The 26,856-nt window shown below is 43.5% G+C and overlaps 2 protein-coding genes across 2 annotated transcripts in view; both read left to right on the top strand.

Annotated features, from left to right (window-relative positions):
• The first annotated feature begins 1,146 nt into the window (after window positions 1–1,146).
• Window positions 1,147–15,614, top strand: LOC308581864 (5-hydroxytryptamine receptor 3A-like). Its single transcript, XM_081184629.1, has 9 exons — window positions 1,147–1,250; window positions 3,199–3,356; window positions 3,673–3,717; window positions 3,828–3,937; window positions 5,377–5,543; window positions 7,461–7,621; window positions 9,585–9,795; window positions 11,972–12,145; window positions 12,716–15,614. The coding sequence occupies exons 1-9, from the start codon at window positions 1,208–1,210 to the stop codon at window positions 12,982–12,984; spliced, it is 1,338 nt and encodes a 445-aa protein (XP_081040755.1). The 5' UTR covers window positions 1,147–1,207; the 3' UTR covers window positions 12,985–15,614.
• LOC308581486 (uncharacterized protein) overlaps window positions 15,227–26,856 on the top strand; it is a gene marked incomplete at its 5' end in the record, with an annotated part of 30,884 nt that continues 19,254 nt past the window's right edge. Inside the window, 9 exons of the mRNA XM_081183896.1 lie at window positions 15,227–15,272; window positions 16,125–16,282; window positions 16,646–16,690; window positions 16,784–16,893; window positions 17,803–17,972; window positions 19,319–19,479; window positions 20,502–20,712; window positions 22,628–22,801; window positions 25,340–25,595. Coding sequence (XP_081040022.1) covers window positions 15,227–15,272; window positions 16,125–16,282; window positions 16,646–16,690; window positions 16,784–16,893; window positions 17,803–17,972; window positions 19,319–19,479; window positions 20,502–20,712; window positions 22,628–22,801; window positions 25,340–25,595 — 1,331 coding nt within the window. The remainder of the gene's footprint in view (window positions 15,273–16,124; window positions 16,283–16,645; window positions 16,691–16,783; window positions 16,894–17,802; window positions 17,973–19,318; window positions 19,480–20,501; window positions 20,713–22,627; window positions 22,802–25,339; window positions 25,596–26,856) is intronic.

Below are 26,856 nucleotides of genomic sequence, written 5' to 3'. Positions count from 1 at the left end.
GCAAGCATTCCATATTTTTAAAACCGCTTTTCCCGCAGGTCTGTTTGCGCAAACAGCCTTCCTCTCTCGTAGGCTGAAATGAACTCAGAGCGCCTGCGAAGGACTACAACTCTGAAAATTAATTCTGCTCATCACATAAACAAAGATAGTATTTATTAGACAGTTGCTCGGCGAGATGAAGGAAATAATGAAGCATCTTGCAGTATATAGCCCCAGTGGCCTAATGGATAAGGCACTGGCCTCCTAAGCCAGGGATTGTGGGTTCGAGTCCCATCTGGGGTGGGGAAGAATTAGAAATTTTGCTTTTTAGGGCAGCAGAGATCTTGACATCGTTCAGGACTCATCTCCCCTTTCTAAAGAGGTGGGGCAAGCTCACACTTCACTTTACCTGAAAGTCTCAGCTTCATATAAAAGCTTTCACATTAAATCATATTATGTCACGGTATACAAAAGGAGCAACACCATGTGTTTACAAATGTTTTATTTTTCAACCAATAAATAAGTTCCATTCTTTTATATTATAATATCTATATTTATTGTATCTATACCAAGAGAATTCTTTTCAAAGCAGCCATGCTGAGCTCCTCCTCAGGGCCAGAAACCACCCCTCACTTTTCGTTTACCTTCCACAGAATGGCAGCAACTGCTTTCCTTTCCTTTTTAAAGATGTACTTTATATTACATGCCAGTGTCTTGCAGTTGACTAGACTGGAATATACAACTGTACACAAGTCAATGTATTGCCATCTACCAGCAGTGGAAGAAACTAAGGAAGAATATGGTTAAATATCGCATTGCAATTCAGAAAAAGATCTGTACCAGGAAACAGTAGTAGGGGGAAAGTCTTGACAGACATTTGGCAGAATGAAACATTGCAGTGACAGTGGATTGACACTTTAAACCAAAAGTCCTCCCCCTGCCAAAACCCCTCTTTTTTTTCTTCCTTATACTCACCAGCTAAAATCATTTGTCTTCTTACCACAGTTCTGCTGAAGCATCTCTCAGCTGCTGATATCCACTATCGCAACCCCTCAAGAAACCGCTTCAGGGTCCATGTGTGTCTTAGCATGCTTGGGCCTTAATTCCGGCTTGTTCAGGTACTATAAGAAATTTGACTCATCACCAATATGGCAGGCAAGGTCTTCACCAGTCACCTGACACAAGAAATGATGAGGTCATATAAACCCAGATTCCAGGAAGTGTAAAAATGGAGGCTAACCTCAGGTCTTGGACTCTAATCATCTTCCAAGGTTGGAGTGTAGTACTGAGTCAGGAAAACCACATAACAACAACATACCTAACACTACAAGAGACCATATAACACCGATCCTGAAAGGCCTACATTGGCTTCCAGTATATTTCCGAGCACAATTCAAAGTGTTGGTGCTGACCCTTAAAGCCCCAAACAGCCTTAGCCTAGTATACCTGAAGGAGCCTCTCCACCCCCCATCATTCAGCCCAGACACTGAGGTCCTCCTCTGAGGGTCTTCTGCTGGTTCCCTCACTGCAAGAAGTGAAGTTACAAGGAACCAGGCAGAGGGCCTCCTTTGTAGTGGCACCCTCCCTGTGAAACACCCTCCCATCAGATGTCAAGGAAATAAACAACTACAGTGGTACCTCGGGTTAAGTGCTTAATTCATTCCGGAGGTCCGTTCTTAACCTGAAACTGTTCTTAACCTGAAGCACCACTTTAGCTAATGGGGCCTCCCACTGCCGCTGCGCCGCCGGAGCACGATTTCTGCTCTCATCCTGAGGCAAAGTTCTTAACCTGAAGCACTATTTCTGGGTTAGCGGAGTCTGTAACCTGAAGCGTATGCAACCTGAAGCGTATGTAACCCGAGGTACCACTGTATCTGACTTCTAGAAGACATCTGAAGGCAATCCTGTATTGGGAAATTTTTAATGTCTAATGTTTTACAATTTTGTATGTGCTGTAAGCCGCCCAGAGTGGCTGGGGAAACCCAGCCAGACAGGCGTGGTATAAATAATAAAATTAGTAGTAGTAGTAGTAGTAGTAGTAGTAGTAGTAGTACAGACTTATAATAAAAAGTAATATTTCAATACTCTTGAAAATTCAAATAAAATAATGAGGGGAGTTGGATGGAAGTGCTGTGTGGGATTTTTATGTACAGTAATCTAGAAGGGGGCGTGTGTTTAAAAAGGATGAGACGTATGACCTTAAACCAAGAGTGGCGCGAGTACCAGTAGCTCTGCAGATATTGTTGGACTTCAATTCCCATTAGCCCCAGGCAGCATGGCCAATGCTTAGGAATAATGGGAGTTGCAGTCCAGCAACATTTGGAGGGTCACAGGCTCCCCATTTGCACTATAAACTGTAGTTTTATGAAGTACGCAAAGGATCTGTCATAGAGTTTTGGCCATGCTGAGATGAAATGGATATATGTGGCCAGGGTGGACATACCCACAGGTTCTATTCTGCATTTCATCAAGACAAGCGCTTTGCATTTTCCAAGAGGCAGGTGCATGGTGCCTGATGTCTAATTACAATATTTGTCATCATAACAGTGTTTGCAAAGAGTGCATCAAAATAACATAATTATCTGGAAAGCAACATCCGGATCACAAAGGGGAAGAAGTAATGGACACTAATGGGTAACCAGATTTTTAATTAAGCACAAAGATCAAGATGAAGAGAAAGAAAATGTTTAAGGGAATTTGTATCCACTTCAGGCCAACAGGGAGGCATGGGCAGATGTGCAGAGCTGATAAAGTAAGGAGCAAATGCATGGAAATGACATTCAAAACCAGAGATGTGAAATACATTACCCCACAGCCACGGGAGGTTTCCATTTCATACAAGAAATACTGCTGCTCCTCATTTCAGTAAACCTAGCAGCCTAGAACATTTTTGATTCTACTATTAAAAAGCATTTGGACCTACTCAGAGAATGTGGAAAGCTGTTATGATGAGTTTTCTTCTCTCCTGGGTGCCAGGTAAGAGCATTTATTCTCTTCCCTCCAGCTCTACTAGCTGACAAATCAACTAAAATACATGATGGAATGTAGGATGGATGTTGGAATGAAGGACAGTAATTTCTCCAGTTCACTGGCTTTCGAAATGATGGTAGACAGCAAAGCAAGAGGAAAGGAAGGATACTGTGGGACTCTGCCTAGAACACAGACTTTTGAATCTTACCATACTGAGACATTCATCTTCTCATTTTGTTCCTATTCCAGAAGCCACCCAGAAACAGATTTGTGGTTACTATGATGTGGCCAAGTACCTCAACATCTCTTCTAATAAGGATCTCTTCTCATACACCATACCCAAGAGAAATTGGGAAGAATCTTTAGAAGTTGATCTAGACTTCACCTTGGTGTCCATCCTTTCAGTGGTAAGAGAGAATAATCATTACATGTCTGGTCTCCAGTGATAAGACTAAGCAAAAATATTGAGGAGGGGGGAAAGAAAGGAAAGGGAAGTTGGAGCAGGGGAATAATTGTTGGGGTAGAATAACAAAACACTCATGTGCTAGTTTAGTAGCTGCAATTCCAGCAGGGCCACCAGCAGATCAGCCAGCAGGGGAGCAGGAATTTTAAAAGAGGGTCATCCATCTCCCTCCCACCCTCCAGTAGTGCTACTATCTGTCTTAATTTTCTAGGGCGGGAAGAAGAGAATACATTAATCTTTACCCTTTTGCTTCTTTGCAGCAAGAAAAATTGCAGGTGGTCACATTCTATTTCTGGCTTCATGTGGTAAGGTCCTCTTTCTTCTCTGCAAGTAACAAACAGATTCATCCTCCCATGAGAACCCAGAGGAGATTTAAAAAATAACAACAAACTAATATAATTTTTCCTTCCACTAGAGCTGGAAAAATGATTTCATCTCATGGGATCCCTTGGATTTCTGTAACATTACAAGGATCACTCTTCCTGTGAAACTATTTTGGACCCCAGACATTTACATAGATGAACGGTAATGCTGCTTTTAATCAATGTGGAATGTGGCATTTTGAGGGCAAATTTGCAGCGTAGCCCTGAAACCACATTACAATTTCCATGCCCAGGCATCGAGAAGTCTGCCTGCCATGATAGCTAGATGTTTAGCAGCACTGGGATAGAGGATGAGCACAAATGTGGGCAGCATTGCCAGGACTAAGCCAAGAGCTTGTGAATTTTGCATTGTGTGGCTGAGTTTAGGTTACCTTGGGTTTCCCTGGCACAGAGCTAAATGAAATATAATCTTCCCCAACCACCCATCTATCATGCAAAATAGCCACCATCCTACAAATGCTGTGGTAGATTGCTTGAAATACTTGGTTTTACTGGCTTAAATTCTTAAATGGTGGTATTATTATTATTATTATTATTATTATTATTATTATTATTATTATTATTTAGTACTTGGGTTATTAAATAACATACCGCAAGTTCATTTTTCTCAGTTGTTTGAAATTGAATCTAACACCAGGATTTAAAGGTTTTATTTTTGTTCTGCCTTTCTTCCCCCACCTCTAGCTAAGGATGATATAATTTAGATGTCTGTGAAAAGAACCATAGATGGTTTCTGAGTGAGGGGGGGTGCTAAGGGGGACACAGTGAGTGGAGTTTGGGTTCTGCAAGCCAACAGCATTTTGGAAGTGCTGACCACCTCTCTCTCGAGACCTGGTGTGGGAGCAGTGGACTTTGGAAGGTTTCAACCGTGCTATTTGTAAATAAACAGATATTACAAAATGCCACAAGCCTCCTTCTGGGGGGAAAAAGAACAGGTAGGGGCCACACACCTGGAACATCTCACCACTGAGAGAAGTGATGTGATCTAACATTATCATTACTATTCCGATCCCCAGACATTTTTGTGACAGCTGCTGAATATTGCAAAATATTGGAAATATTTGGTTGGAAAATTAAAAAATTACAGAATCCACCTGGGCTTTCCTATAAGGTGACATTGTTTATATGGGAACGTATTAATGTCTTATTTGTATATTATAAATGTTTTCATAACACCCTTTAGTTATATTTTATACTCTATTATTATATAATACATGCAGTCAATCTCTGTATGTATGTTTGTTTGGTTGTTGTATTGACAAAGAGGGTTTCAATGTAGGAGCCAAACCTATAAATTGTCTTTTCCTTCTGCATCTCACATCCATCCTTTGAAGTACACCTCTTCAGGTTGTCCCCAGCATTCTCTTTTGTTTGCTTGCTGCATCCATGCAAACCCTGCTGTTAGTTTCAGATCATCCACCCATTGCATAGGTGGCTTTCCCCTTGGTCTTTTAAAATGGTAGGGTCTCCACACTACTACTCATCTCTTGCCACATGCCCTGCTTAAGTCCATTTTTACTAATGCAGGTTGTCTAATATGTACAAAATGCTAAGCTTTCCTTACGATAACCGTATCTTTAGGGCCGATGAAGACAAGTTCACACTCAGCCCTATGGCATTTGTCAAATCCGATGGCTACATTCATTTGCTTCAAACCTACCGACTCACTTCATCCTGCGGTCTGGATGTCCATGCATTTCCTTTCGATAAACAAAAATGCAACTTAACCATGACCACTATATGTTCAGGTAACACAGCCAAGCACAGCTGTATTTCTTTGAACTGTCATGATTGTTTGATTCTATCTCTCCATCCATGTACTTTTGAATGCACACTCCCAATTGGTACCCCATATGCTCACTCTTCAACCTTCACAATTCACCCCTTTCCCACCTAGGTCTTGCTTGCCAAGCCTGCCAGACCTACCACCCCTTGTTAAACCTTTACACCACTCCCGAATCAGCTTCCCAACACCCAACTCCTCTTAACTCCCCAACCCCCACGTCTCTTACAGCTTCCTAAATCTCCCAATTCTCCCACAGCTCACCCCACCCTTCCCTTTATACTTTTACAAATCTCTCCCTTTGCAACTCATCAACTTCACCACCACCACAAAGGGCAAAAAGACTTTCCTCTTCACCCCAACAGCAGTGGTGACAACAACAGGGTTAGCATAGCTGTTGTTGTGTGAAGGAGAAACCCCTGCATTTCAAAATGCGGGCATTTTTCTCTCCTTCTCTGAGCAGCAATCATAGCAGAAACTTTGGGGTGGGGTAGATGTTGGAGAGACCTTTGCCCCTTTGCCCTCCCCACCCTCAATGGCAGTGGAATCAGAGGTGGAATGTGGGGTAGAACTGTCCTTCCTGCTCCTTTGTGGCCTGATCACTCTACCCATGTCTTTACACTGCTCTCTCACTCTGCCTACCTGGCATATCCAACCTGCAGTTTGCATGGCTGCCTATTGGTGGCCATGAAAACTGCTGCATGATGACAGCCTTACAATTTTATTATATAGAAAGATAAGATTAGGTTGCATCCAACTAAGACCTACTCAGAGTAGACCCGTTGAAATAATGGACCTGAGTTAGCCATGCCCATTAATTTCAATAGGTTTATACGGAGTAGGACTAGCACTGGGCACAAGGCATTAATAATAATAATAATAATAATAATAATAATAATAATAATAATAATTTATACCCCGCCCATCTGGCTGAGTTTGCCCAGCCACTCTGTGCGGCTCCCAATCAAGTGTTAAAAACAGTACAGCATTAAATATTTAAAACTTCCCTGAACTTCAGATGTCTTTTAAAGATAGGATAGCTGCTTATTTCCTTCACATCTGAAGGGAGGGTGTTCCACAGGGTGGGCGCCACTACCGAGAAGGCCCTCTGTCTGGTTCCCTGTAACCTCACTTCTCGCAATGAGGGGACCGCCAGAAGCCCTTGGCGCTGGATCTCAGTGTCTGGGCTGAACGATTGGGATGGAGACGCTCCTTCAGGTATACAGGACCGAGGCCATTTAGGTAAATATAGTATGTTTACTAATAAATATATTTACTTAAATATGTTTAAGTAAATATAGTATTTACTTACTATATTTCTTATCTGCCCTTCACCAGGAGGTTAACACTGTACACTCAACTTGTGCCTTTCCAAATGTGCCTTATGTTTCCTGTTTTCCACATCTTTCTTCACTCTCTCCCTATTATCACTCTTTATTGTATGTTTGCTCCCCCTGCCAATGCCCCCAGGTCAAAGTCTTCTCTCAGTTTTGAGAGTTGCTCCCATGGGAGGCTGACCATGTGTTTGCTATTGGTATATCACTACCAATTTGGGTGTGATGCCACACTGGGGCTTAATTCGCACACTGAGCAAGCTGTGGGACAAGATGGAACAATTATGGCACAACCTCAAAAGGAAGGCCTAAGAGGGGTGACAGACTTCACTACTGAAGTATATACACAGTCTGTGTTCCTAACGGGTTCATCAGCTTTATGTTTCATGTTGTGTGGAGATTGCACAAATCCAAACAGCCAGTAGTATTTCATATATATATATATATATATATATATATATATATATATATATATTACTGAGGATGTGATTGTGATTTTCTATACTGCCCTAAACTAACAACCTTCGTTTGTCTTCTGCTGAATCTAGATAAGGAAATAATATTGAAGAGCTCTAAATCTTCCATGAAAGCAAACCAAGATAGTCACAAAAGTTTCTTGAGCAGTGGAGAATGGAAGTTTGAGGAACTGAGGATCATAGAGCACACCTTGGGATATGATATAAACAACTTTAGTATTGTCACTTATGAGGTATTTGGTTTCTAATATATTTAGAAAACATGGGAACACTGAAAGATATCCCTATATATCTAGTGTTTGGTTTTATGCTTAAGACAGAGTTTGTGTTCGTTTTTATGCTTAAGCAAAATTTCAGGAATTCTGCTTAAATTTTTAGGGTAGTAAATTTACCTAGATGAAGGTCTACCAGGCTTGTATGTTGAGCACACTGCTTTATGGGCAACTTACAGGCATCAGGCGTGTTGCCTCAATGTCTTCCACATGCACTGCGTCAGGCAGATTTTGAGCCACACATGGCAGGACAGAGTCTCAAGCAAAGATGTGCTCTTGCAAGCCCACATTCTGAGCATGTCTACACTCCTGTCTCAGTCACATCTATGTGGGCAGCTTGGTCATGTCCACAGAATGGAATATGGCAGGACCCCCAAGGATGTGCCTTATGGGGAGCTGGCTTCAGGCACAAAGCCCATTGGCCGACCAACTCTGTATTACAAAGATGAAGGCTGGCAACATCAACCCCACCGTGTGGAAATCCCATGCAGATAACTGCAGAGCCTGGAGACAAGCAGTCAGGTCATGCATCCACAGCTGTGACCAGAGAAGGAATGACTGCTGGGAGGAATGCAGAGAGAGGAAACGCCATGGTGCATCTGCAGCAGCACAGCTGGGTGCCTTCATCTGCCCCAGCTGCAACAAAACATGTCTCTCCCATATTGATCTCTACAGCCTCAACAGCAGGCAATGTGCCTCTCCAACGGTTTGACTTCACTTCCCAAAGGCACATCCTTTACTGTCTCCTGAGACAGAAGGATGCCAACCAACCATTACTGGCTCATTTTCAAAAAGACAAATCAATTGTCCTTTGCAATATGTTGACGATGGACACTTTGATTTTAAGTAATCGTTCAAGCTGCAGCAATACAAACAGAATAGCATCCTGAGGTTGCAATCCTATGCACACTTATCTAGTAAGATCATTGAAGAAGCACCATATTTTTCGCTCTATAAGACGCACCAGACCACAAGACGCACCTAGTTTTTGGAGGAGGAAAACAAGAAGAAAAAAATTCTGAATCTCAGAAGCCAGAACAGCAAGAGGGATCGCTGTGCAGTGAAAGCAGCAATCCCTCTTGCTGTTCTGGCTTCTGTGATAGCTGCGCAGCCTGCATTCACTCCATAAGACGTGCACACATTTCCCCTTGCTTTTTAGGAGGGAAAAAGTGAGTCTTATAGAGCAAAAAATATGGTAAGCATGCATTGGGTTAGTAGATGAGTTGCAGAAGCAAGCACAACCTGGGTTCTTCCAGATGACCTGTTTATTTAGTTTGTTTGTGGGCAGGTTAGATGTTGTTGTGTCAAATACAGTGTTATCCCACACTTTCCATGAAACATTTTAAAGGTAAAGGGACCCCTTACCATTAGGTCCAGTTGTGGCCGACTCTGGGGTTGCGGCACTCATCTCGCTTTATTGGCCGAGGGAGCCGGCGTACAGCTTCCGGGTCATGTGGTCAGCATGACTAAGCCGCTTCTGGCGAACCAGAGCAGCACACGGAAACGCTGTTTACCTTCCCGCCGGAGCGGTACCTTTTTATCTACTTGCACTTTGACGTGCTTTCGGAAGAGAGAAAATAATGGTCTCACCTACTCTTCCCCACCCCCCAATTCTTTTATTGATTTTCACATTTATCACAAAGAAAAAGAAAAACATTACAAAACACAAAACAAAGAAAAAAGACACAAAAAAGAATTATCACTTCATATCCCTAATTTCATTACATTGACAACTGACTTCCTCAAATCCCCTCTAACTGAATTTCATTATATCACCTGATTAACAGTTCTCCAAATGGTCTCACCCACTCTTAGGCTACTAAGAATAAGGACCATGGGCAAATTGATGCTACTAGTGAGACTGAAAGGATAGTACCATTCTTTGCTGTAATCTTCATTCTTGTTTTGTCCTTTTTTGGGACAGGTTTCTATGAAGAGGCAATCCATTTTGTATGTGTTGGTTCTGATCCTGCCAACTTTTACTCTGTTCTTGCTGGATATGGCTATTTCTTATGCGTTTGCTTGCCCTGGAGAAAAGATTGCTTTCAAAGTGACACTGATCCTGCAAGTCTCACTCTTGTCATTGATTCTGAATGATATGCTACCGTCAGCATCAGATGATCCACCTGTCATAGGTAACCACCTTTTACTGCACGGATTATTCAGCCCTGGCAGCCTTTGAACAGTTTGGGGGGCTGTCAAATAGTTTTGGTTGCTTTCATTGGACCTACTCACATTGTGGTCCAGCAAGCAGGTCTCTGAGTCAGTAACTGATTTTTAGCTGGAGATATTATTTTGTAAATCGTAATTACCTGGCATTGTACAGAACTAGAATAAAGATACTCCTTATCATTTGTTTAGTACATATTAAAGCACTTCAGTGACATGAACCTGCAGATCTTACAGCAGCTCTGCAAGGTATCTTGGTATTATTATCCATATATCTCCGATGTGGGGAAAGAATGAGAGAGTTTAGCTAGCCACCCTGAGAGATTTGTCCCAGGGAAGACATCCTGTTTTGCAGCTGCTATGCTATAGTAGCTTTTAGTTCAACACTGACAGTACCCATTGACCTCCGCATGAGATAGGGAAAGAAGGGTCTCTTTAACGCCTTCCTATCAATTGCGAATAGGGACACGGGTGGCGCTGTGGGTAAAACCTCAGCGCCTAGGACTTGCCGATCGTCAGGTCGGCGGTTCGAATCCCCGCGGCGGGGTGCGCTCCCGTTGCTCGGTCCCAGCGCCTGCCAACCTAGCAGTTCAAAAGCACCCCCGGGTGCAAGTAGATAAATAGGGACCGCTTACCAGCGGGAAGGTAAACGGCATTTCCGTGTGCTGCGCTGGCTTGCCAGATGCAGCTTGTCACGCTGGCCATGTGACCCGGAAGTGTCTTCGGACAGTGCTGGCTCCCGGCCTCTTAAGCGAGATGGGCGCGCAACCCCAGAGTCGGACACGACTGGCCCGTATGGGCAGGGGTACCTTTACCTTTACCTTTTTACCAATTGCGAACAGCAGCAAAGGCCTGCAGTGTGCTATGCATCTCTGACAAAGGTTTTCACAGCACAATCTTCTAGTGAACAACAGTATGAGTCTAACCATGCCCATCCATGAGTAAGTCCTATTGAAGTCAATGTGACTTACTCCCAGGAGTTAGGAGTGCACCCCAGTTGAGTTAAATCCTCAATGTTCTATGGATTGGAAGTTGGCACTCCTTCAAGGAAAAGGTGGGACAAAGGAACAGATGGCCAAAGCCACTTTAATCGCTGCCACAGCACTAGGATTTATAGAACCCAGGGTCCACAGAACCAGAGATGGGACAGGTGTTTCCACTTAGGCCTGAGGAACCCCAGTACATGGCCAGTCCAACAGCACAGGAATCACACCAAGTGGGAGGCCATGGGACCCAAGAGCAATGTCCATTTTCGGGCCAGAAGGTGGCCCTTTAAGGGAGTCTGGATTTCCAAAAGGCAGTTGTTCATATAAGAGTTGTGGACTGATAGTAGAGGCCTCAGTCCAGTTCCAACTCCAGTTTGAGCAACTTGTCCCCTAGGAACTCTCCGTGGTGCTGCAACAACTAACCAGTCTTGTCCTATGGGTTCCTCTGCAGGAGAAGGGCAGGAAGACAGAAGTAGTCTTTTTAATGATGAATCTATTTGATTGGCCATGGAAATCCCTATTTCTCTCTATTTCACTATCATGCATTTCAGAGAGAAGGATTCCATGCTAGCCAAAGAGGGCAAGATGACTCGGTTTTGTGTTTCACTGCTTTGGTATATTTTTGGATTTATCCTTATTTTATACCTTCCATAATCTACAAAGTGTGTGAGTTTTGGGGCATTTAATTCTCATAAAGGAGAACTAGAGCTTCTACAAGTTTCTGCAAGCAATCTGGCCCATTTGCCACTGTAGTTACACTGGTGATCGGATGCCCACAAAATCTAGTGGGGAGAAGAACCATCACCCATTGTCACTATCCCAGGCTCCATCTACAAACGCTGACACCACCATCACTACACTTCCCCCACATTCCTTTGGAGTTAGACCTAATTCCCACTCAAGTTATTTCAAGCTCCCCCAAAACGACCATCATCTTTACCATACATACATCCCATCACAGACAAAGCATCTATAGACATAGGAGCACCAAACCAGCAACCCACATGTTACTTATGTGGTCCCTACAGCATATCTTCTCAGTGCCACAACACTCCCCATTTCTTTTCTGCCTCCTGCCAGGCCCCTCCCACTCTAGCGTAAAAGAACAGTCGCCTGAAGGGCCAAATATTTACCATCCATTTCTTCTCCAACACAGCCATGTTTTTCACTGGGATATTTGTCTTTATGGTCTTTGGTATCCTGGAGAATGCTTTCGTACTCTATCTTAAACAGAAGAAACCAGAGTCCCCACCCTTCATGAGGAATAAATTTATGAATATAATTCTGAGAAAGAAGAAAAAGCAATCTGAGAAGCCTGTGGCTGATTTAGGTAAGCACTTTCCAAAATGTTTCTTTATTTTTCTTACATAATGGAGAAAAAGATCAGTAAAGAGGGAGAAGGGGGCAAATGTCAAGCACCATAATCCAGTGCTTTAAAAAAAAACCCAAATCCTTTTCACAGTTCATTTTTAGGAGTATGTGAAGGATTGGCTATTTATTTAGTTTTTTATTTAGATAATTTATGGGTCACTTCATGGCATAAAGTCATGGAGACAATGTCCAGTCCCTCCTGAATGTACAGCTGGAACAAGGCTGAGTTTATTTCTGTGTAATGTAATAAATGTACTTGAGGCACCAGGCTGTCCCCATTACTCCTCTGATGAAAGAGGTAAGAACATTGTCCAGGATCCATTGTCCAGGAATTGAGATAGTAGAAACCCACTGGACGACCTTCAGGATTTCTTAGGTTGCTTCGACAGGTGAACCAAATGCCAGAATTTAGAATCAAAGCAGCCAGTAGTTTTTTAACTCTCCATTTTTAATTCTCAAACAATGTCTGTTCCTACAAAGGATTTTTTAAACATGTGAACATATACAGTCTTCATTTTCTTCCACGCAGGAGACGGGCTGCCCAAAGGGAGCCAGCAGGCAGGCAGATCATCCTTGTCAGAAAAGTGCCATGAAGAAGAGAGTTTGGTGCTTCTGAAACATATTAATGCAGAATTGCAACAGATCAGGAAACATCTCTCCCTAGAAGAATGCCAGGATGACTCTGAATCAGTTGTGTGGGATAATATGATCCTCCTTGTGGAGAAAGGGCTTTATTTTATCCGCCTGATTTTCTCACTCATCTTTTTAACTTTTGTTGCCGTGCAGTGGACATGCTAAATTATATATTATTGGTATTTGTGGTAGACCAAGGAGTGCATAACCAATGCCTGTTGTACAAGTATCCTAACTTACCAATCTGTTATTTGTATAAAATCAGCAAATGAGACTTGATGAAATGCCTCAGCCAAGTGGTGTTTGCTGTTGGAAGTGTGCTTACTAAAGTCAAAGCCTTTCATGCTTGGAAATATGTAAAAACACTGCAAAATTTACGACTCAATCAAGCCTCGCAAAACCAATCATTCAGAAGTGCTGGTTTTTCAAGGCTTCATTGAGTGGCAAGTTTTCTGGCCTGGCGTCAGTATGTGGCATCCTCAAGCAGTTGCCAGGGCCCCAGCAAGGTTCTCTGCTGACACCACATTCATGCACTCCTTTGAAAAACATGTCTTGGTCCAGGAGTTGCCATTTAAATTTCCCACAATTCCCCAGAGCAATGCCTCGTTGGAGGCATTGTGGGAATTTTACACGGTAACTTCTGGAGACTGCTATCCAGGTACATCAGAGAAAAGCCATTGGTGTAAGATGGGGGCCTACGAGTAGACATTTTGCCAAGAGCTCCTTCAAAGCTTGAACCACCTCTGCACATTTTGTCTTGTTTCAACGTACTTCCCAGAATAATCAATACCTAAGGTTCAAAAACAGGAGTACTCTGATGAAGAGTTACCTGGCCAAAGAGGAAGATGAAGTAGAGGTGGTTCTGGCAAAAAAAAAAAGAAGGTGGTCGTTTTAATATGATGTGGGTGGTGTAAGTATGGAAACTGAGTTCATCTAAGTTGTGTATCTATCATCCCTGCCATTGCTTGTCTTTTAAATGCTTAATAAACACCCACACTTAGCATGTCTAGTTCCCCACCCCTGTTTTTCCAACTGCACAATCTTTTCCACATCTTATGTCCAGCTGCACATACAAAAAAGAATTCCTGCCTTAAACTGAGGATGATTTCATATGTAATAGCGATAGCTTGTGGTAAGTTGAAAGTTCTCAAAGTTCATGAAAATGAACAGCACAAATAAACTAGCAACCGATTAACTCCACCATGCATGACAAGCTGCTGTGCTTCGTATATCATATGCCACACTGCTTGTGAGATAATTCTGAGCTACCTGTGCACTAGTGATGATTTGCTGGTCATGTAATAAACTGCATATAATCTCACCTTCCCAAATAACACACTTCATACTTTTATATTTCAGTATGGTAGTTTCCCCTGCTAACTGTAGTTTCTTGAGGGTGTCGGAAATTGTAGTTCTCTGAGTTCAAGATTCTTTGGGAGGAAGCCAAAGATAGTATTTATAAATAAAAGTGCAATATTTCAACACTTTTGAAAGTTCAAATAAAATAACTAGGGGAGCTAAGTTTGAAGAAGGGGTGGGGAATTTTTATGCTATCACAAAGAGAAGATGGTTTTTTTTAAAAAAAATAAAAGGATGAGAAGCATGGCCTTAAGTCAAGGATGGAGAACTTGTGGTCCTACAGATGCTGCTGGACTTCAATTCCCATGAGCCCCAGCCAGCATGGCCAAAGCTTAGGGACAATGGGAGTTGCAGTTCAGCAACATCTGGAGGTCACAGGATTCCCTCTGTGCTATGAACTGTAGTTATGTCCAAGAACCATGGCGGCTCTGTCACAGGAATTTTGGTAGCATCTATACCAAACCACAATTCCCGGGATTCTTTGAAGACACCAATGATAATTAAACTGGGTTTAAACACCGTAGATATATGTGAGTAAGGTTGATATGCCTTCAGGCCCTACTGTGTATTTTACTAAGTGAAGTGTGTTGCATTTTCAAAGAGGCAGGAGTGTGGTGCCTGATATCTAATTACAATATTTGTCTTAACAACATTTGCAAAGAGTGCATTAAAAGAACAACTCATAATTGTCTGGAAAGAAACATCCGGATCTCAACGAGGAGTAAGTAATGCACACTAATGGGAAGCCAGATCCTTAATTAAACACAAATCTAGAGGAAGCAAAAGCAAATGTTTTAGTTGGGTGATTCCAACAGGGAGAAATATACAGATGCTAATGCAGAGCCAATAAAGTTACGAGAAAATATTATTACGAGCAAATGCATGGAAATGAGATTCAAAACCAGAGATGTGAAATGCATTACCCCACAGCCAGGAGAGATCTCAATTTCACACAGAAATGTGGCTCTTCCTCACCGCTGCAAATTTAGCAGCCTAGCAGATTATTGCTTCTTCTCTTTAAGACACTTGGTTCTACTCTCAGAGAAGAATGTGGAGAGCTGTTATGATTAGTTTTCTACTCTCCTGGGTGCCAGGTAAAACCATTTCTTCTCCTCTCTCTAGCTTTAATAGCTGACAAATCAACTAAGAGACTTTATAGAAGGTAGGATGGATGCTAGAATGAAAGGAAGCAGTTTCTCGAGTTCACTGGCTTTCGAAATAATGGGATACAGCAAAGGAAGAGGAGAGAAAGGATACTGTCTGACTCTGCCTAGATGCACCTCTTTGCTGGGGCTTTTGACACTTGAGATGTCTCTTTTTAGCATCCGCCTTATTTTCGTATTCTTGAGTTTCTTTAAACTGCTTTTAATGTTGTGTTTTCATATAATGTTGTGTTTTAATTGTAACTGGAAGGGAGAATAACATTATAAAAGAATAAAGGGACTGAGCAAGTGAAGGCTGGAATGTGAAGGTTGTGTTTGCAGGAGAACCATGCGAGAAGGATGTGTAGGAGCTATTGCTGTAACTGTTGAGGAAAAGGAGGGAGGGTTAAACCGGTATAAGCTAGTAGAAAGACGTATTGCCATATAGGGACATAACAGCCCCTATGCTTCCCTGTGCTTGTAATTGTATAAATGTGTATACTTCTTTCATACTTGGTGTGCCATCCATAACTACTTGCTGGTTGAGGCTGTGTGAAACCAGCCTTGCAATATCTAAATAAATGTCCTATTTGACTAACAATTGGTGTCCGGATTCTGTTGGCCATCCAGGCTGAACCCACAGGGTATTGGGTACTGAACTCCAATATTTCCCCAGCATAACCAAACCTGGAACATTAGGTTGAAGAGCAGGTAATAAGTTGTAAGCAAGAACAAGAACAGAACAAGGACTTTTGAATCTTACCATACTGACACATTCATCTTCTCATTTTGTCCCTACTCCAGAAGCCACCCAGAAACAGAATTGTAGGTATCACGATGTGGCTGAGTACCTGAACATCTCGTCTAATAAGGATCTCTTCTTATACACCATACCTCTGAATAATTGGGAAAAGCCTATAGAAGTTCAACTAGACTTCACCCTGGTGTCCATCCTTTCAGTGGTAAGAGAGAATAATCATTGCATTTTTGGTCTCCAGTGACGGGGCTAAGCACAGATACTGGGGAAGGAGGGGGGGAGGAAAGGTTTGTTGGATGTGGGATGCTGCCTTACAAATGCAAACTGCTGGGGGAAATTGCAGAACAGTCGCTTACTGGATTCATAGCTTCAATTCTAGCTTGTGTGTGACAGGCAGGGCCACCAGCAGTTCTGCCAGTGTGGGACAGGAGTGTTTTTTTTAAAGAGGGACATCCATCTCCCATTCACCCACCTTCCAGTTGTACCACCAATATATCTGTCTCTGTGTTAATTCTCTAGGACAGGAGGAAGATAATGTGTTAATCTTTTCCCTTTTTGTTCCTTGCAGCAAGAAAAATTGCAGGTGGTCACATTCTATTTCTGGATGTATGTGGTGAGGCCCTCTTTCTTTTCTGTAAATAGCAAACAGATCTATCCTCACATGATTTTATTTTATTGTAAGTAATATATTTTTTCTTTCCTCTAGTTCTGGGACAATGAATTTGTCTCATGGAATCCCTTGGATTTCTGTAACATTACGAATATCACTTTGCCTGTGAACCTTTTCTGGACCCCAGACCTCTATATAGATGAACGGTAATGCTGCTTTTATCCTATGGTGAATGTGTTTCCAAACTGCATTTTCAGGGCAAATTCACAGGGTTGCTTTTGGTGCAGCCATGTACTGAAACCACTTTACCATATCCATTCCCAGGCATTGAGAAGGCTGCCTGCCATGATAGCCAGAGGTTTAACAGCGCTGGGCTGGGGGCTGTGCACAAATGCAGACACCATTGCCAGGGCTAAGGCAAGAACCTGTGAATTTTGCGTTGTTTGACTGTGTTCAGGTTGCCTCAAGTCTTCTTGGCACAGAATTTGGTCTAAGGGCTCACCCACATTCTGCTTGTTCTTCACCCAGTTTCCCGCTGATGAGATGGGAATAAATTAGAAAATTGTGCAAGTTTTGATTCATTATTCGTTTGTTATAAGTATTTTATATCATCATTCAGTCATATTTTATGTTTTATCATTGTCACGAAGTCACTGTCTACATGTTGACCCTTTAGATCAGGGGTAGTCAACCTTTTTATACCTACTGCCCACTAATGCATCTTTCTTGATGGTAAAATTTCCTTACTGCCCACCAGTGCTTGATGGAAGGAGGATTCAACTTTTGCCATAGAACCCCCGACCGCCCATCTAGAATCCTGAAACGCCCACTAGTGGGCGGTAGGGACCAGGCTGACAACCCCTGCTTTAGTTGGTTGTTCCAACAAATAGTTGGTAGACCATGAGACTCTTAATCTCAGGGTTGTGGGTTTGAGCCCCACGTTGAGCAAACAGATTCCTTCATCGCAGGGGGTTGGACTAGATGACCCTTGGGGTCTCTTCCAACTTTACAGTTCTATGATTAACAATGAGGCTTCCCATGTAGGGGCCAGACTTAGGGGTTATCTAATCTGTGCAAAATGCAAAGCTTTCCTAATTACAATACAATATCTTTAGGGCAGATGAAGACAAGTTCACACAGAGCCCTTTTGCTTATGTATCAGCCGACGGTTCCATTCAAATGTTTCAAGCCTACCGGCTGACTTCATCCTGCAGTCTGGATGTCCATGCGTTTCCTTTCGATCAACAAAAATGCAACATAAGCATAATGTCATCGATACATTCAGGTAAAACCATGTATTTCGTTGAACTGGCATGATAGTTGGCTTCTCTCTCTTCATTTGTACCCTCTTGAATGCACACCCCCAATTTGCACCCCATAAACTCACTCTTATGTTGAACTCCAAACCACCACACTTCACCCCCTTTTCCACCTATCTCGGCAATTATTATAACCAGGGGCTGCAGCCCAGCTTGTGTGCCTCACCAACCCCACTAAACCCTACGCAGCTTGCCAACTCCCCTCCGTTTACACCTCACCCAACCCCCAATCCCGCCACAGCTCTCCCAATGGCCCCAAAGCCCTAACAGCTTGCCCAACCCCCCCCCCTTGCACATCACCACGCCCTACCTCCAATGGGGTTGCCAACAAAGGGAGCATAGTTTCTGCTGTGGGAAGAGACAGGAATGGCTGCATTTTAAAATGCAGGTGTTTTTCGCACCTCAGAGCAGCAGCGTGGGGGTGGGGGTGGGGGGAACGGATGAAGAGGAGATTTTCTCCCGTTTGTTCCACCCCTCCCCAACATTTATGGCATGGCTGCAGATGTGGTAAGAAACGAAAAATGCCTGGATTTCCAATTGCAGCATGATGACAGCCTTACAACTATATTATGTTCTAAGATAAGATTGGGTTAGTCAAGTCCATTACAGTGGTACCTCAGGTTAAGAACGTAATTCATTCCGGAGGTCCGTTCTTAACCTGAAACTGTTCTTATCCTTAGGTACCACTTTAGTTAATGGGGCCACCCACGCCGCGACACCGCACAATTTCTGTTCTCATCCTGAAGCAAAGTTCTTAGCCTGAGGTACTATTTCTGGGTTAGCAGGGTCTGTAACCTGAAGCGTCTGTAACCTGAAGCATCTGTAACCTGAGGTACCACTGTACTTTCAATGGGTCGATGTGAAGTAGGACTAGCATGGGGAACAAGGCATTATTATTTGTTTGCTGTATTTCTTATCCACCCTTCATCAGGAGGTCCCCACTATACACTCAGCTTGTGTCTTTCTGAAGGTGCCCTATGTTCCCTGTTTTCTGCATCTTTCTTCACTCTCTCTCCATTATCACTCTTCCCTGCAAGTTTGCTCCCCTTGCCAATGGTCAAAGTCGCCTCTCAAAATTAATTCAGAGTTGCTCCCATTGGAGGCTGACCATTTTTGTGCTACTGATACATCACTACCATTTTTGGTGTGATGAAACACCGGGGCTTAATTCACACACTGAGCAAACTGTGGGACAAAATGGAACAGTTATGACACAACCTCAAAAGGAAGACCTAATATGGATGTGACTGTGATTTTCTTTACTCCCCTGAAGTAACAACCTTCCGTATCATTTATCTTCTACTGCCTCTAGATAAGGAAATGATAATGGTGAGCAACAAAACTTCCAAGAAGGCGAACCAAGATAGTCGCAAAAATTACTTGACCAGTGGGGAATGGAAGTTTGAGGAGCTGAGGATCATTGAGCACATCATGGAATATGATTTAATTAAGTTCAGTGCTGTCACTTATGAGGTATTTGGTTTCTAATACATTTAAAAAACATGGAAACAGAAAAAGATCTCCCCCTATGTAGCTAGTGTTTGTTTTTCATGCTTACGAGTTTTAATCCACACTTATTTTCAGAACTGCTGCTTAGATTTTAGGTTAATTTTAAAGAGAGTAGTATGTTATTGGCTCATTTTCATTTCTTAAAAAAGAATGCAAGTGTTCTTTGAAATATGTTGATGATGGACACTTCGATTAAAAACAAAACATTGTTAAACCAACAGGGAAAACAATAAATCAGAAGTTCATTTGGGAGGAATGCTTGCCTAAATAGGTATGTCTACAGGAGCCAGTGGAATGCCAACACTGATGGAGGCCTTTTGTATTTCAGCAAGGAGGGAGGCATTCCACAGCCCCGGTGCCATCAAGTTCTGATTACAGTCATACTTCGAGTTGAATATGCTTCATGTTGAGTGCATTTGAGTTGTGCTCCGCGGCAACCCGGAAGTAACGGAGTGCGTTACTTATGGGTTTCGCTGCTCGTGCATGCGCACACGTTCAAAATGACGTCGCATGCATGCACAGAAGCGGCAAAAAGCGTGCCGTCGCTAGTTACGTTTGCTTCTGCATGCGAACGGGGCTCCGGAACGGATCCCGTTCGCATCCCGAGGTACCACTGTATTGAAATTTTGCCTGCCAGGCCATTACAGACAGAGAAACCTTTATTTTCCTTCAATGGTAAATCCCTCAGTGGTACGGGGACCCATTTCAGGGTTTCTGCAGCAGCTCTTTTGACCCCACTCCAGGTCCTGCCAGGAGCTCCACTGTTTCCTACAATTGTTATTGTTATTAATATTACATTTATATCCCACTTTTCCTTCTGAAACATTTTTGGAAGAGGGAAGATGGTGGTTCCACCCATCAATGGGTTGCTAAGAATAAGGACTATGAATGAATGAATGTATGCTACTAATGAGACTGAAAAGAGAGTTCCAGTCTTTGCTTTAATCTTCATTTTTATTTATTCATTTCCCCCCTTTTTTGGACAGATTTCTATGAAGAGGCGCTCCATTTTGTATGTGTTGGTTCTGATCCTCCCAACTTTAACTCTTTTCTTGCTGGATATGGCTATTTCTTTTGCATCTGCCTCTCCTGGAGAAAAGATTGCCTTCAAAATGACACTGATCCTTCAAATCTCATTTTTGTCAATGATTCTTAATGATATGCTACCCGCAACATCGGATAATCCACCAGTCATAGGTAAACCACCTTTTATTGCCTGGCTTATTTCAGCGCCAGCAGCCTTTGAACACTTAAGGTAAAGGGACCCCTGACCATTAGGTCCAGCTGTGACCGACTCTCGCTTTATTGGCCAAGGGAGCCGGCATACAACTTCTGGGTCATGTGGCCAGCATGACTAAGCCGCTTCTGGCAAAACCAGAGCAGTGCACAGAAACACCGTTTACCTTCCCACCGCAGTGGTACCTATGTATCTACTTGCACTTTTATGTGCTTTCGAACTGCTAGGTTGGCAGGAACAGGGACCTAGCAACAGGCGCTCACCCCATTGCGGTGAACCACCGACCTTCTAATCAGCAAGCCCTAGGCTCTGTGGTTTAACCCACAGCGCCACCCGTGTCCCTTAGGGGCTGTCAAATAGTTTTGATTGCTTTCATTGGACTAATTCACATTGTGGTTTAGTTAGTGAGCAGGTCCCTGGGTCAATAACTAACTTTAATTGGAGGTACATTTTGTGAATCGTTATTATCTTGCATGGTACAAAAATAGATGAACAATACCCCCTTAGCAATTTGTTTAATATGGTCAAAGCACTTCAAATATATTATCTTTCAAATCGTATAGCAACCCTGTAAGGTCGGTCAGTATTACTATCCCTATCTTCCTGCTTGAAGGTGAATAATTATTATTTTATTATTATGTATTACATTTGTATGCCTCCCTTTACCTGTAGATCCCAAGGCAGTTCACAAAATAAATCACAATATATATATTTTTAAAACCAGAAAATACATAATAAAAACAAAAACAGCCCAATAGTATCCCATCCCACAACACATTTTAAAAGGGTGAAATAAATTAAAAAATTGTCCAGTAGCACCTTAGAGACCAACTAAGTTTGTTCCGGGTATAAAGTTTTGTGTGCATGCACACTTCTTCAGATACACTGAAACAGAAGTCACCAGACCCTTATATATAGTGGGAGGGTGGGGTGTGGTTCTTTTCAGAATGGTAGTAGGAGATGGGTGATTGACTCAATGGGTATGGTAAAACTGTTGACAACAGTTAATGACTGCAATTAGTCCTAAAAGAAAAAGCAAGGGATAGTATGCTGATGACCAAAAATAGCTATAGCATATGTAATGAGACAAGAATCCAATATCTCTATTCAGACTAGTTCTCTCCATAGTTTTCAGTTTAGACCAACACGGCTACCTACCTGAATTTTAAAAGGGCGTTCGACGTCAATCAGCCAAAGGCCTGGTTGAAGAGGAAAGGTCTACCTGGTGCTTAAAGGTGTATAATGAAGGTGTCAGGTGAACCTCCCTGGGGAGAGCATTCCACAAACAGGGAGCCACTGCAGAAAAGGCCTGTTTTCTCATGTTGCAGCCCTCCAGACCTTCCTTCTTACTAGGAGGGAGAGAAGGGGTTGGGAAGGAAAGGAAAGGAAAGGAAAGGAAAGGAAAGGAAAGGAAAGGAAAGGAAAGGAAAGGAAAGGAAAGGAAAGGAAAGGAAAGGAAAGGAGCTTGACGCAGTGCAAGTATACTAGCAGGAGTGCCAAACAGGCTCTGCTGATCCACTCACCCCACACTGCCCCTCTCTGTTGCCTCCTCTCTCTCCCTGACAGTAAGTGGTAAGTGATGTTGGAAAGCAAAAGAGGCAGCTCCACCACACTAGGCCACTTCTGAATTCAAGGACACATTCTAGCCAAGCAAACACCCAAGGAGAGGAAAGGGCAAATCTATTGATAAGGGCTTGGCCCATTGAGAGTTTCAAGCACTGGAAGAGTCCTTGGGTTCCCCATTCCCACATTAAAGAAAAGACCTCCAAGGGATGCTAGCTTTTCACCACCCCTGTTTCTTCTTCTTCTTCTTCTTCTTCTTCTTCTTCTTCTTCTTCTTCTTCTTCTTCTTCTTCTTCTTCTTCTTCAATGCAGCCGCGTTTTTCACTGGGATGTTTGTATTTCTGGTCCTTGGTATCTTGGAGAATGCTTTTGTACTCTATCTCAAAGAGAAGAGACCAAAGTTGCCATCCTTCAAGGGGAATAAATTCATGAATAGAATCCTGAGCAAGAAGAAAGAGGAAAGCGAGAGCCCAGAGACCCATTTAGGTAAGCATTTTCCAAAATGTAAACAATTTACCGTAAGGAGGTGGGGCACCTATAAAGCAGAAGAAGGGTGCCGATATCAAGCACCACCATCCATTACTATAAGAAATCTTTTCGCACAAGGGTATGCACAGGATTTAAGTACAGTGGTTCCTCAGGTTACAAACGCTTCAGGTTACAGACGCTTTAGGTTACAGACTCCGCTAATCCAGAAATATTATCTCGGGTTAAGAACTTTGCTTCAGGATGAGAACAGAAATTGTGCAGCGGCAACAGGAGGCCCCATTAGCTAAAGTGGTACCTCAGGTTAAGAGCAGTTTCAGGTTAAGAACGGACCTCCAGAACGAATTAAGTTCTTAACCAGAGGTACCACTGTATACACTCTTAAAAAGAAAAACAAATCATTGAGACGCACCCACTGGAGAGCTGGAATTTGTTTATTGATTGATTTATTAAACAGATTTAGAATAAACAGATTCAGAATAAATTCATCAAGCTTGTATTCTTTTCTGAGTAATGTGTGAAATGGACCTGAGGCGTCAGGCTGTCAGCATAGCTCAAATAAGTAAGTGTGGAAGGAAGCAATCCATATTAATCTAAGGTCTGGGCAATTTTCACAAGTTTCATTCATTCTGTTAAGCCTCAGATGTGTCACATTTGATCCCTTTCATGCAATATAGAAAGTGGAAATAAGCTTAAATCAGATACAAGCTCTTCTTCATTCATTACGTACTGGAAAATACTAATATTGCTCTTAGAGCCATTTAACCTGCATATCTTAAGGCTGAAACACTTATCTGGGTGAACATTCAACTAAACTTGATGGTGGAACTTAGCTCTCAGTAGGCATGTGTCAGGGAACTGCCATCAGTGTCCGAGGGAGAGAGCAAGCTCCAGAGGGATCCTAGAGAGCGTCCCGGGATTGGGAGAGGCAGCCCATCCTCTGGGGAAGGGAATCAGCGTCGCTCCAGTGGAGAAAGGGGGCAGATGGGGGAATCAGAGAGGCGGTCACAGGACTCCTTTCTGGGGACCAGCGGGGAGAGGAAGAGTCCTCCGCTGCCTACGCCCTCCTTGTGCAGAAGGCTTCCGCGCAGGGAGAGTAGGAGGAGACTGGGCGTCAAAGAGCTTCTTTGCTGGAAGAAGTTTAAGAAACGCCCACTGACAGATTCTGCCAGCGATTGAGACAGCCACGGGTGAGTGGCTGCTCAGACAGGAAAGGTTCACTCAGGCAACCCAGCCAGGTGTTGGGACAAGCTTACGCACGAGCAACCCCTAGAACCATTACAGCATGCATAGAATTGCACTGCAAGAGCCTTCTTGATTTGCATGGTCTTCTCCAGCACAACCCAGGCCCTGTCTGGAATCAGATAACTGGCATTTGTTTTAATGAAGGTGGAGGTATGTTGCTTCACATTGCATTACAGTGGTACCCCACAAGACGAATGCCTCGCAAGACGGAAAACCCGCAAGACGAAAGGGTTTTCTGTTTTGGAGGCGCTTCGCAAGACGAATTTCCCTATGGGCTTGCTTCGCAAGAAGAAAGCCCATAGGGAAATCTCCGGGGACCTCTTTTAAATGCTGGTGGTGGGGAGCAAAGCCTTTCCCCCCCTCCGGCCTTCAGAAGAGGTCCAGGAAGGCCGGCGGGGGCCGAAAGGCTTTGCTCCCCACCGCCAGCATTTTAAAAGCAGTCCGGGATAGCAGGGAAGAGCTTCCCGCTATCGCAGACGGCTTTTGAAGGCAGGCGGGGGGGAGCAAAGACTTTCGCCCCCCGCCCGCCTTCAGAAGAGGTCCAGGATCTCTTCTGAAGGCGGGCGGGGGGCGAAAGTCTTTGCTCCCCCCTGCCTGCCTTCCCGGGAGAGCGGAGAAAGGCAGCGCCTTTCTCCGCTGTCCCGGACGGCTTTTGAAGGCAGGCGGGGGGGGCAAAGACTTTCGCCCCCCGCCCGCCTTCAGAAGAGGTCCAGGACCTCTTCTGAAGGCAGGCGGGGGGCAAAAGTCTTTGTCCCCCCTGCCTGCCTTCCCAGGGGCTTTTACATCGCCCCGGACAGCGGAGAAGTCCTCCGCTGTCCCGGGCGATTTTAAAATGCCGCCCGCCAGCATTTTAAGATCGCCCCGGACAGCGGAGAAGTCCTCCGCTGTCCCGGGTTTTTTTAAAATGCTGGGGGTGGGAAGAAAAGCCCTTGTCCCCCCCCCAGCCTTCAGAAGAGGTCGGGGGACAGACTGTCCCCGGACCTGGTCTGAAGGCGGTTTCCATAGGAACGCATTAATTGATTTTCAATGCATTCCTATGGGAAACCGTGCATCGCAAGACGAAAAACTCACAAGAAGAAAAAACTTGCGGAACGAATTAATTTCGTCTTGCGAGGCACCACTGTATAACAGATGCAAAATGTCCAACATGGCTTCCAGTGAACCATACGCCGGAATTTGGAATCAAAGAAGCAGTTCTTTAACTCTCCATTCCTTTATTCTCAAACAATGTCTGTTCCCAAACATAACAGATTAGCAGATTAACATATATCCTCCTTATTTTCATCTGTACAGGAGACAGGTGGCCCAAAGAGAACCAGCAGGCAGATGGATTTCCCTTGCCAGCAAAAGACAGTGAAGATGACAGCTTGGTGTTTCTGAAACATCTGAATATGGAACTGCAACAGATCAAGAAACATCTCTCTCTAGAAGAACGCCAGGATGACCCTGAATCAGTCGCGTGGGATAAAACAATGGCCCTTGTGGAGAAAGGGCTTTATTACACCCGCCTGATTTTATCTGTCATCTTTTTAGGTGTTATTATCATACAGTGGACGCGCTGAATTATAGATTACTGGCCTTTGGGGGGGGAAAGCATGGCATTTTTGTAGACTAGATCACATAATCGATGCATGTGATACAATTGCACTACATTACCACCAGTTAAGTTGCATAAGGTCAGGAAATGCTGTGGGACAGACTGTCTAATGCTGTTGGATATTAAATTACTAATGTCAAAGCAAATTATTCTTGGAAATATGTGAAAACAGGACAAAATTTGCCACTTAACTGAGCCTTGCCAAACCAATTATTCTGAAGTACTGGTTTTCCAAGTCTTCACTGAGTGGCATGTTTTCTGGCCTGGCATCAATGCATGCCATCCTTGGGCAGTTGCCAGGGCTTCAAGAGGGTTTATCAACTTCAAAAGGGTGTCTTTGTCCAGGAATAAATTACCTACAATGCTCCAGAGCAACAGAGGCATTGTGGGAACTTGAAATGGCAACAGCTGGAGCCAGTTGCCTAGGGCTGCCATCAGGTACTCCAGGAAAAGAACAAGTGGCGTAGAAGGGCTAAATTTTGGCAGGGATACCTTCTTCTGGCCTGATGCTGCTATGTTGGCAGAAGCAGCATCAGGCAAAGTCCTTCCTTCTGTGTAACTAGTAAAGGCTCAGAAGCTCCCTGTGCTCTATTGTATTTGACAACTCCAGGAAAACAAAGTAAGCATTGTAGTAATGTGTGAAATTAGTCTAATTTATACATCTAGTTATGATCAGCAATATGAGTTTAAAGAGCAATATCAGTTTGGGCATGAGTAATTTAACTTGGCCAAATAAGAAAATGGGAGCGTTGTTCGCTTCACTTTCTGCGCACAGCTGCCAAAAATCTTATAACTGCATGAAATGAGTGGTGCATAATAAAGAAGTGAATTGACAATATTGTTGCTTCATCTTGCCAGTAAGAAGATCCCTGGTGAATCAGGCCAAAGGCCCATTTAGTCCAGCATCCTGTTCTTGCAGTGAGATGCAGCATGCCTTGTGTTTATGGTTGTCCCTGAGGAGGACATTTTTGTTGAAATGTAGCTGGGAGGCGCATATACCAGCCTGAAGTCTCAGGAGCATCATCTTGTTGCTGTTGGTATTGAGAGAGAAAGAGAGAGAGAGAGAGAGAGAGAGAGAGAGAGAGAGAGAGAGAGAGAGAGAGAGAATGGAGAATGGAGTTTCCCTTGGGGGTGGTCAAATCACTGTGTTAGCAGCACCAAAGCAACCTCCCTGGTGCACAAGCCTGGGCAGTCTGTATGGGGGTCCTGGGCT

The sequence above is a fragment of the Podarcis bocagei genome, assembly GCF_964188305.1.
Source record: "Podarcis bocagei genome assembly, chromosome: 2".
NCBI classification, from domain to species: domain Eukaryota; kingdom Metazoa; phylum Chordata; class Lepidosauria; order Squamata; family Lacertidae; genus Podarcis; species Podarcis bocagei.
Note: the sequence above shows the minus strand (reverse complement) of the source record. Positions and strands in the feature narration are given on the sequence as shown.

Bases quoted from the DNA above. Each gene is read 5' to 3' on its own strand.
- LOC308581864 (XM_081184629.1), top strand. From the start codon at position 1,208: ATGGAGGCTAACCTCAGGTCTTGGACTCTAATCATCTTCCAAG. The intron at 9,796-11,971 runs GTAACCACCTTT...TCTCCAACACAG, and splicing joins AGATGATCCACCTGTCATAG to CCATGTTTTTCACTGGGATA. The intron at 12,146-12,715 runs GTAAGCACTTTC...TCTTCCACGCAG, and splicing joins GAAGCCTGTGGCTGATTTAG to GAGACGGGCTGCCCAAAGGG.